Source organism: Vigna unguiculata, chromosome 5 (genome assembly GCF_037176805.1).
Source record: "Vigna unguiculata cultivar grain cowpea cultivar isolate G323 ecotype 2 chromosome 5, ASM3717680v1, whole genome shotgun sequence".
Classification (NCBI taxonomy): domain Eukaryota; kingdom Viridiplantae; phylum Streptophyta; class Magnoliopsida; order Fabales; family Fabaceae; genus Vigna; species Vigna unguiculata.
In genome coordinates, this window is record NC_140796.1 from 44393072 (window position 1) to 44404656 (window position 11585).

An 11585-nucleotide genomic window follows, 5' to 3' on the forward strand; every position below is an offset into this window, starting at 1 on the left:
AACCTAAAAGAAACTATCTACAAATGAAGGTTCAAATAAAGTCTAAACACTAAAAACAACAAAGAAAATTAAGATGCATATGAATACCAAAGTTGAACTAAGGATCAGCGAAACTAGCATTAGTAAACTAAAAGAACCAACTCTACAAACTAGAATTAGTAAACCAAACCTGTAACAACATCAAATTAGTAAGAAGAAGTAAGATAGAATCAACTAACTAGAATGGAGAATGGATAATAGGTACCAGTAGTTAAACTTGCAAAATAAGAAACTAAGTCAGAAATGAAACCAAAGTCAGAATTCAGAACTGGTTAAAAAATTAGTAGAAGAATTAGTAAAAGAAGCAAAACTGGTTAGTAAGCATATTAGTAACTGGCGTAAAAACTGGTTAGAGAAATATCATCAGCAAAAACAAGCTAGTGAAAGTAAGTGGGTCAGCCAAAAAGGGTTAGAAAGGTTAGTAAGTCAGCAAACTGATTGAATCAGCAAAACAAGGTTAGTAAACTGAATGCATCAGCAAAAAGTAATCATCGAAGCGGCAGACTTTCCATACGGATTTTCTAACCCCTCCAGTGCTAAGGAATCTATGCAAGTTTTGGAAAAATTAGCAACTGCTCAAGGAGGTTACCCTCAGATAAATGCTTTCCAGTCCCTCCATACTAAAGTTATCTGAATTTGTGTGTAGACTAGTGATCCAGAAGAACTGACTAGTGATCCGGATATTATTTCAGCATTAAGGTAAATCTTCTAATTTCATTACTAACAATTTCAAGCTCATTAGATCCAATATTGATGTTTCTGGAAGTGTGCTAATATTTCCATAAAATTACTTCAGTATTAAAGGGAACTTCCAGTTTGAACCTTGCTCACATGGTGACTTCCTTGGCTCAGTTCTTGGAACAGGAATCGTCAGGGAGAAACTTGAGGATATTATATTGCAGGTATTTCTTTAATTAAATTTATTTCAGGAAAGTTCTTTTTAAAACTTTGCTAATGTGCACACATGAGTGCTAAATTTCCATGTCTTCTCTTTGTTGTTTGATGAGTCAATATTTTTATTATCTTTCTACTTGTATCAATAGAGTGCACTTAATAGGAAGATTATTCTTACCATGGATCCAAACGGAATCAAATCAGTGTCAAAAAAGAAAAGAATCAAATCTGTCAAGAAAACAATATTAACAAGTGTAACCTCTGTAGTTCTTGTTTGCTTTCATTCTGAGTTTTATTTTACCATTTGGTTCTGTTTGACTTTACAGTGTGCATGTACAGCAGCCCCAAACATATCTTAGGAAACTTAGACTTTTACCTTTGTTATCCAGGGAGAACAGGGTGCGCAGATAATTGTTGTGCCAGAACTGGTTGAATTTCTTATGTCAACCTTGGTTAAGGTAGCTTTTTACAGTTTACTTTTCTAGATAAACATCTAATTCTCAGAAGTAATAGTTTTGATTGTAATAGTTAATATTTGATTGCCATTGATGTGGATATGAACGTTGTTTCAAAAAATCTATGATAGTAGTATGGCAGAGTGTTCAAAAATAAAAGATTACAGGAACATTAATATTCGTATAGATAATGTTGCTTAAGTTCATTCATAAGAATATTATATGTCAATTCCAAAATACATAGGCTAACAAATTCAAATATTTTGGTGCCAATTTTTATGTTTTGTTTTTGTTTTAGGATCTAATCCAATACAATTTAAAAATAATAAACTACAAAGATATTAGAGAAGCCATAAATAGCATTCTGACTGCTTTCTTGTTATTCAGGTTCGTAATGTTCCTGTAACTTGCACGAAGATACCATTAATTTCTCTTGATTATGAACCACCAAGGTGCAGCAGTCTTAAACTACACTTGATATTTGTGTCAGTTATACTTTTACTGAATTTGTTTATTGTGCAGAACAAAATCATTCAAAACTATAGAAGCATCGCTAAGAGTTGATGCACTTGCTAGTGCTGGATTTAAGATTTTACGCTCAAAGCTAGTTAACTTGAGTAATATCTCATTTGTCAATTATCTGTAATTTGTTGATACACTTGTGAACATTGGAAAGATTTATGCATAGATTGAATGTTTCTGAATTTGATTAGCTATAACCAGACCAGTTGCATGGCTTACTCTTCCCCTTTCTTTCAATGCCAATATCCAAAAATGTACTCGTGTTCTTGCAACTAAAACTGCTTGAACTTTAACAGCTATTTTGGCATATAATGTGATGAAAAAATAATGGGGGCCATTATGAGTATCAGTTTGGGAAGGAATTCACGCCACACTAAAAAAATGAAAATGAGTGATAAGTGATGAAATTGATCATCACAAATTACTCTCGTAAGATTAAATTTGAGTTCTTATAACTTAGAACTCGAAAGAGGTTATTATAACAAAGAGAAATCTCATTTTCTATCTCATATATCTCACTATCATATTACAAGTGTATCCCTTACAATACCCTCTTAATTCCACAATATTTCCCAATAAGTAATATTTAATAACCACTAGTAATTAACCCCACTAATACTGTTTTTAATTTATATTATCTGGATCATTATTTTTCATTTAATTAAAAAGATAAAAATTACAAAGAATAAAAAGGAAACCATTCAATAAGAATAAATCGTATGATACATTAATTCCAAAAATCCACACTTATTGGTAGCATTGCAAGAGAACCATGCTTTGCCCAACCTAGCTTAGATTTGGCCAATGTCGTAAACAACCCTAAAGCTGCTGTAAAAGACAGGTAAAAGGGTTCTCAAAAATTTCATTTTACCATCTATAATCAGAAAACATGAATGCAGAAGTGAACCTATCACGAAAACCAGCTCTTTAATCAGTAACGATAAATGGATCCACATCACCTAGATCAGCAACCAATGGTTTCAAATTATCAGTATCTTCGTCTTCTGGGGCAAAGTAAGTTGGGAAAGGAAGTAGAGATATGTCAGGTTTTTCGTATACAGCATCTTTTATAAAAACAAAGTTCCCTGTAGCTCCTGGGACCTGTTGTGCACATCATACATACATAGAGAAATAAGCCATCGCTGAGAAGCCAAAATCCAACTTTTTTAGTGACTTAATGGACAACTCTGAACCATGAAGTTGCAAATCTACCACAAAATTTGCGCAACTAATTTGGCTCAACATCAAATTAAAATTTCTGTAGCAGTATTGCATGTGAAATGATTCTGATTTGAACTTTCAGGAAAAAAATTGGTGCATCCACCCCAGTCTGATGTTATGAGCAGATATTTTTTACCCTTAATCTGAATGTCATAAAAATAGAAAAAAGAATTTACCTGGCCTTTCACCCACATCAAATTCCTTGCCGGATCAATTTTATAGACCCATACATTTTTAACTGTTCTTTGATCTCCACCCATTCGCCCAGCCATCTTTTTACCTTTAAAAACCTGAAGGGTAATATAAGACGTGTTTAAATCAATCATCGAGCAAAAATTATAGTAACCAAATTACAACTTATTCAAGGAACTAAACAAACATATCAATCTAAAAAGAGTACAACTTACCCTTCCAGGACCAGTTATATGACCAATAGAACCAGCGCTTCGATGGGACAACGAAGTACCATGGGTTTCTGGCATCCCCTTAAATCCATGCCGCTTCATCACACCCTGGTAACAAAAATGATATTTAAAATTGACACCAATGATTTGAAGATATCCACAAAACTGGAGGACCCTTTTAGTGCCTTTTTACTCGCATTGAATGATTCTCCGCAAGTACACAGAAAATATAAATAAAAGGAAAACAGCATGATGATATATAAAAACACGGCGCAGATACATGTATAAACTTCCATACATGCACAAAGTAATTAACTTCTAAAGAATAAAAGGTAAAAGCAATATTTAACATGAAGGAAGGGGAAAAACACCTGAAAACCTTTTCCTTTGGTTATTCCCGTGACATCAACATATTGGCCTGGAACAAAGTGGCGAACATTAAGTGATGTTCCAACAGGAAGAAGTGCATCCTCTGTCACTGGAAACTCCTTAAGCTTTCTCTTCAGTGGAACTCCTTGCGCCCTTAAATGACCAACTTCAGGCTTGGTCAAATGTTTTTCCTTCTTCTGTCCACAACCAATCTAACTAGAAACAAACCAGCATAAAAGTTTATAATTAGATACACAAACGCTTAAAGGCATAACACCACGGTAGAAACCAAGGCATAGCTAAATGGACCACACCACAAAATATTCAAACTGCTTAATAACACAAACCCGTTTTCTTAAACCAGTTCAGTAAATAGAGTCAACTTTCAATCCAATTTGTTTATTTGGTTCTAAGTTGCAATCAAACCCAAAACAATCTAAAGATCTTTAATGAAGAGTAGTACAACTGTGGGTAATGACTGCACCAACTTGAATATTGGCTTGTTTTAATTATCATTTCTGTCCTTCCTAGTGCATTAAACTGCAGTTGTTCATGTACATTGTTTCATTGAACTCCACCAAGAATGTGCACTATTCAAACAATTGAAACATAAACTGGCTATTAACTTTCCTATAATTTCTTTGAGATTATGCGGCACAAGTCCATAAAGTTGTTGTTCATGCAAATCGGATAAATAGTTAACCACATTGTTACCATTCTGTACAAACTTAATGTCACTCAGGTGAACTTAAGTTCCAAAATCCCACAACAAATACGGTAGAAAATAATACAGGTTTTAGTATGGGTAAATAGAAGGGAAGAGAGGTGTACCTGGAGAGAACAAAAACCTTCTTTCTCTGGGGTCTTAACCTGAGACACAATGTTATCATCCACCCAAAGCACGGTGATTGGGATTCTAGCACCCCATTTATCCCAAAGCGCGCTCATTCCACATTTTACCGCTATAAGCCCAGTTCGCTTGGAATAAGGGGTCATCACACAGGGTTTTTGATCAATAATACGAGTCTGAATCGCTGCATCGGAGCTAAGAAATCGGAGCGGCGAGGGTGAATCGAATGCGAAACGTTGCAACCTGGAAACAAAGCCTCTCGAAAATGCGAGCATGGCAGAGCTACAAAAACGGAACGGATCAGCACAAAACGAATCGAAAAACCGAAAATGTGAAGAATTGCGCGCTTACCCAGGTGAAGATATCAAAAGATTAGGAGATCACACAGCTGGCTTTGCACGGGAGCAGGATGGGATTTAGGGTTTTAGAACTGCGTCTGTGTCAGAGACAGTGTAAAATTGACAAGTTTAAATAAATGAGTCACTCTAATTTTTGTTTTTTAATATAATTTTTCCAAAGTATAATCTTTTAATATAATTTTTCCAACTTTTTATCTCAATGTACACATAAATGAATTTTAAGTTATAAATAAATTTGTTTTGCTTAGTTTTTTTTTTTTATGAAAAACCTTTAAACTGATTGTCTACAGTGTATAATTACTTTGTAAAGTGAATGGACTTGTTATGGTACCCTTCAAGTTTAAATGTTTTCTTCCATTTATTTAGGTATAAAAATCTTTCTCTTTCAGGTCTAACATTAATATATTTTTTTTAGTTTTCTAATACTATTTATATATCTTTTATAGATTAAACTCAATTCATTATACTCACAAAATATATCAAAGTGGATAAATAAATTAACATATTTCAATCAAATGTTATTTCAAGTATTCATTTGTCATATACATAAAAAAATCAAATTACTTTCGTTTGAATTAAAAAAAAAAAAAAAAGTTCAACATGATGGACATATGACTGTTACATGATAAATTTTGGTGCGATACCAAGGATGAAAATAATAAATTTTAACATATATAATTATATTGATTGATAACTTATAAACTTATATTTTTTTAATGGAATGATATCTAGTAAAATGTTGCCTTTAAATATAATTTACCTTTAAAAATAATATAGTATCATAATATAAAATACTTATAGTAAGTCTAAAATGTAAAGTAAATTATTTATTGAAAAATAAATCATAATTTAATTAAGAAATAAAAATATTTAATTATTATAAATTTTAGTTATATTCTATAATACAAATTCAAATATTAACGACTGTATAAAGTTGAAGTTTGATCAGTTCCTCATTCAAATACATCTGATTTTTTATGCTTTTTTTTTAACTCAATCTAACTCAACTTACCAATTAGATTGAGTTAATCAATTAAAACTACTAACTTTGAAAAAAAAAAATATCATTGAATTTTGTAATTTTTTAAAATATTCTAAAACACTTTTTTTATAAATAATAAATATAATGTAAGTAAGGTTAAATAAAAAGTTACAAATATTAAAACTAAAAATAAAAGTTTTAATTATAGCTCGGATTTCAAGTTAAACCTACATAATCCAAATCATAAATCTAATATATTTATATTGAATTGTATCAGCATCAACATTTTCAATGGGCTGATATTACTGAATAAAATCAGTATCAAATACAAATCACAGCTCTTAGTTTAAGGTGAACATCAATAGTCTTGAAATGGAGGGAATAATAATATTCCTCTGTAAAACTTTTGCCTCTCTCCATTTTTATTTACATGAGGCAAAAGCTTCCCACATAAATGTCTTCTGAACTTGCTCAACTTCTACAAATACCGAATGAGCTCCACTGCAAATTTTCCTTTCTTTGTAGAGTTTATTTCACCTATCTGGTCCCAGATGAAGTAAAACATAACCAACTAAAACGCTTAATCACATATAATATAGCCAAAGTCATTCAGGTAATCCAGTAGCTATTTTAAGTTTTGGCAAGTTACCTTTAATCTTCCCTTTCCACTGACTGATACAATATCTCCACTCTTCAGTGTGGTTCCTTTGGTAGTAACAGGGATCCAGTTCACACGCACATCACCATTGCTACAAGCATATGTAAAACACAGTTATTGTATCTTGCCAAGGTCTTGTCATCAAGAGCAAGCCATGCAAAATGTTCATTTGTCACACAATGTCCATATTTGATTGATATGATTTGTTTCAAGTGGAGTGCTAAACTATATAGAATATACACATAGGTTATGATATGATCTTGAGGTTGTCAATGTAATTTTAGTTTTCTTTGTAATTTTTATCTTTTTAATTAAGTATGAAAAATAATGATCCATATAATGTAAATTAAAAACAGTATTAGTGGGGTTAATTACTACTGGATATTAAATATTACTTATTGAGAATTAATGTGGAATTAAGAAGGTATTGTCTAATTCATCCTATAAAAGGAATACAGTTGTAATATGATAGATAGATATATGAATTTTGACAGAAAATAAGATTTCTCTTTTGTGAGAACTTTTTGGAGTTCTAAGTTATAAGAACTCAAATTTAATCGTAGGAGGGTAACTTCAATCAATTTCATTACTTATCACTTATTTTCAAATTTTTAGTATGGCGTCAATGTCCTTTCCAAACTGAATATCAAAACGGTCTCCATTGTTTTCTCATCATATTAATATGCCAAAATAGCTGTTAAAGTTCAAGAAGTTTTAGTTGCAAGAACATGAGTACATTTCTGCATATTGGCAACATTGGAAGAAAAGGGAATTGTAAGCCATGCAACTGGTGTGGTTAAAGCTAATCAAATTCAGAGACATTCAATCTCTGCATAAAACTTTGCAATGTTCATGAGTGTATTATAGGCAATCAACAAATTACAGATAATTGACAGATGAGATATTACTCAAGTTAAGTCCGAGATAACCAACCTGATCATGTCAACTAGCTTTGAGCGTGAAATTTTAAATCCGGCACTAGCAAGTGCATCAACTCTTAGCGATGCTTCTATAGTTTTGAATGATTTTGTTCTGCACAATAAACAAATTCAGTAAAAGTATAACTAACACAAATATCAAGTGAAGTAGTTTAAGACTGCTGCACCTTGGTGGTTCATAATCAAGAGAAATTAATGGTATCTTGGTGCAAGTTACAGGAACATTACGAACCTGAATAACAAGAATGCAGTCAGAATGCTATTTTAAGACTTCTATAATATCTTTTTAGTTTATTATTTTCAAAATTGTATTGGATTAGATCCTGAAACAAAAACAAACATAAAAATTGGCATCAAAATATTTGAACTTGTTAGCTTAGATATTTTGGAATATATTATTCTTATAAATGAACTTAAGCAAAATTATCTATATGAATGTAAATATTTCTGTAATATTGTATTTTTGAACAGTCTGCCATACTACTATCATAGATTTTTGGAAACAACGTGCATATTCACATCAATGGCCATCAAATATTAACTATTACAATCACAACTATTACTTCTGAGAATTAGATGTTTATCTAGAAAAGTAAACTGTAAAAAGCTACCTTAACCAAGGTTGACATAAGAAATTCAACCAGTTCTGGCACAACAATTATCTGCGCACCCTGTTCTCCCTGGATAACAAAGGTAACAAAGTCTAAGTTTCCTAAAATATGTTTGGACAGCTGTACATGCACACTATAAAGTCAAACGGAACAAAACGGTAAAATAAAACTCAGAATGAAAGCAAACAAGAATTACAGAGATCACACTTCTTAATATTGTTTTCTTCATAGATTTGACTCTTTTTTCCTTTTTGACACTGATTTGATTCAGTTTGGATCCATCGTAAGAATAATCTTCCTATTAAATGCACTCTATTGGTACAAGTAGAAAGATAATAAAAATATTGACTCATCAAACAACAAAGAGAAGACATGGAAATTTAGCACTCATGTGTACACATAGCAAAGTTTTAAAAAGAACTTTCCTGAAATAAATTTAGTTAAAGAAATACCTGCAATATAATATCCCCAAGTTTCTCCCTGACAATTCCTGTACCAAGAACTGAGCCAAGGAAGTCACCATGTGAGCAAGGTTCAAACTGGAAGTTCCCTTTAATACTGAAGTAATTTTATGTAAATATTAGCACATTTCTAGAAACATCAATAATGGATCTAATGAGCTTGAAAATTGCAAGTAATGAAATTAGAAGATTTACCTTAATGCTGAAATAATATCTGGATCACTAGTCAGTTCTTCCGGATGTCCAACAGATATCCGACAGCGTTCAGCCTATAGAGAATACAAGTGTTATGTCTACACACAGATTCAGATAACTTTAGTATGGAGGGGCTGGAAAGTATTTATCTGGATATTTACCTGAGGATAACCTCCTTGAGCAATTGCTTTCACGTCTGCTAATTTTTCCAAAACTTGCATAGATTCCTTTAGCACTGGAGGGGTTAGAAAATCTGTGTGGAGAGTCTCCCGCTTCGATGATGCTCGTCTAGCCTACAACAAATGGACAACAACGAAGTCAGGGAATTAAATAGTGATATAGGGTAGGATTTTAAGACATGTAATGGTCCAAGGGCATCTATTTTTGACAGACAATCAGCATCAACCTTGTATGCAGGTAAAAAGGAGTACCAAAGTTGTTGTGTGAGGTAATGATGCTTATGGACTAGAGACCAGGAAAAAAGAAGAAAGTACCATCTCAAGAATATGTTTTACTTCTTTTGCTACACTTCTTTCTCCTACTCCCTTGATTAGCACGTCAACTTCTCCCTTTAAAGCTTGTACTGCTTGGCTTACACCTGAAGCTGCACTTCAAAAAACATTAAAATGGAAACTGGATCAAGATTGAGAGCCCACAAATACATACTTTACTAAACCTGCAGCTCAAAAGTGGCAAAGAAGTCATGAATATTTCCTTGTTATCACCCGGTACACTTATTTTCTAAGCACTAATCAATCGATAATCATATGTCAAAATTGGTTAGAGCTTAAGAGCAGGCGCACTTACAGGATTTAATGAAAGTTATCTAGTCAAAAACATTACTATAATATCTCACATGTACATTACCACTAACACCAATAAGTACTCTAGATGACATTAGAACAACCTTATACAAAATTGCCCCAGTTTCTCAGGAAAAGCATCAGATCCTCAGTAGCAGCACATGGAGATTGCTACAATGTTGAGCCGCTAGTTGGAATAAAAAAGTAGGATATATATTTCAGTGGACATACCATGGACCACCACTTTGTCTCAATTCAAAAGTTTTAGGCATTATGTTCAAAAGTCCTTCCACATTATACACTCCTTACCTGGTTCCTTAATATCCACACTGGAACTGCTTCACTAGTCCACTCAAACCCACATTCCTGTGACAATTTACACTCCTTGTCCAGAAGCCTTTCCCAGGTAATCAATAGTTAATATTTTCATGAGCACAGAAAGCCTATTTTTCTGAGATCAACATGCCTACCAACATTTTGGCACTCTTTAGTCTTCACCAAACCAACCTGCACTACACTGTTTTCTCATCACCAAGAAAAAGCCTACTTTTAAAAGCCAACAAAGTCATATATGTTACCACTTATCACCAGGTCGAGCCAGATAAAAACACTAGTCATGCCACCTCAGCCATTGATTCTTCTCTCTCACACATACTCTTCCCCATAGTGGCTTTTTCCCATTCATTGGCAATGGTTCAGGAAACCCCCTTACCCTTTGGGCCTCAGCAATACCAAAACCCCTTCACTATAGCAGGCTTACAGTGTATCAAGTTCAATATAATCAGTGAAACAAGAGGAACACCCTTGCCAAATTACAAACGGCATGCATATAATTCATGAAACCCCTTTGTCCATTCAGCAATATAAATTCATATAAACGTGAGTTATAAACACAATGCATCTCAAAATTAAAACAACAGGTAACGAAGACAAGGATAAGATTTCGAGTTTTACCAATTGCAAACATAATAAGATGGGAGTTAGCATGTGTCCTGAATGATTGAATAAAAAATTCTTACAATTTGGTATTTCAAACATTCAGAACACGACAATTACTAACATCCTGTTGTGAGAGCAAATTGATAAACCCCATCGGGGTATTATTAGAATTCTCCACTCTGTTAAACCACACACCCACAATTTCTTATATCAAAAAGATTGCAGCTTTTAAGAGAGTAAACATAATGGGTATGCGAAGGTTAACCAGCATCAGATTAAATACAGGTAGCATCAATAAATAAAGGGAAACTCAAATTGGAAGAATAAGTATAAACCTGAACAAGTAGAAACGGAGAGAATATGAGAGGAAAATTTTGTTTGGAAAGAGAAGGTGGCATTGCTGTTGAAGATATGAGAATGAGATACTGCAAAAGTCTGAGCAGCTCTTCTTAGAATACATGCAGTTCCAAAGCTTGTGGCTCCAGCCATGGTGGTTCCACCTTTGTTGGGATGACCTGAAACTCAACACCACCACATGAGGAGTTATATTGTGTCTCTTATTTTTCTTCTTATTTTTTCCATTTTGTGTTTAAGATTGAAAATAAAATGTAAGTTTATCATGTTTTTTATTGTTTGTTTTACCATTATACTATTATCATCAGACCACTTTTACAGTTTATCCTCCATATCAAATAATATATATTTGCGTTTATTAGATAAGATAATTGATTATATAATTCAATATAAATATATTATATTTATGATTTGGATTATGTAGGTTTAACTTGAAATCCAACCTATAACTATTTTTTTTTTTTACATGTTTTAGTTTTAATATATGTAACTTTTTATTATGTCCATTATATTTATTATTTCTATAAAAAA

The 11585-nt window shown here is 32.7% G+C and overlaps 2 protein-coding genes across 2 annotated transcripts; both read right to left on the reverse strand.

Annotated features, from left to right (window-relative positions):
- Positions 1–2586: 2586 nt before the first annotated feature.
- On the reverse strand, positions 2587–5257 carry LOC114183503 (large ribosomal subunit protein uL3m-like). Its single transcript, XM_028070539.2, has 6 exons — positions 5106–5257; positions 4736–5036; positions 3907–4116; positions 3539–3643; positions 3308–3421; positions 2587–3011 (listed from the first exon to the last, which is right to left on the reverse strand). Exons 2-6 carry the CDS (start codon positions 5027–5029, stop codon positions 2838–2840), a joined length of 897 nt encoding a protein of 298 aa, XP_027926340.1. The 5' UTR covers positions 5030–5036; positions 5106–5257; the 3' UTR covers positions 2587–2837.
- A 1070-nt stretch (positions 5258–6327) lies between these two features.
- On the reverse strand, positions 6328–11272 carry LOC114183915 (RNA-binding S4 domain-containing protein). Its single transcript, XM_028071096.2, has 10 exons — positions 11036–11272; positions 9453–9562; positions 9120–9251; positions 8959–9032; positions 8755–8860; positions 8303–8371; positions 7859–7923; positions 7687–7785; positions 6745–6844; positions 6328–6636 (listed from the first exon to the last, which is right to left on the reverse strand). Exons 1-10 carry the CDS (start codon positions 11187–11189, stop codon positions 6574–6576), a joined length of 972 nt encoding a protein of 323 aa, XP_027926897.1. The 5' UTR covers positions 11190–11272; the 3' UTR covers positions 6328–6573.
- Positions 11273–11585: the final 313 nt, after the last annotated feature.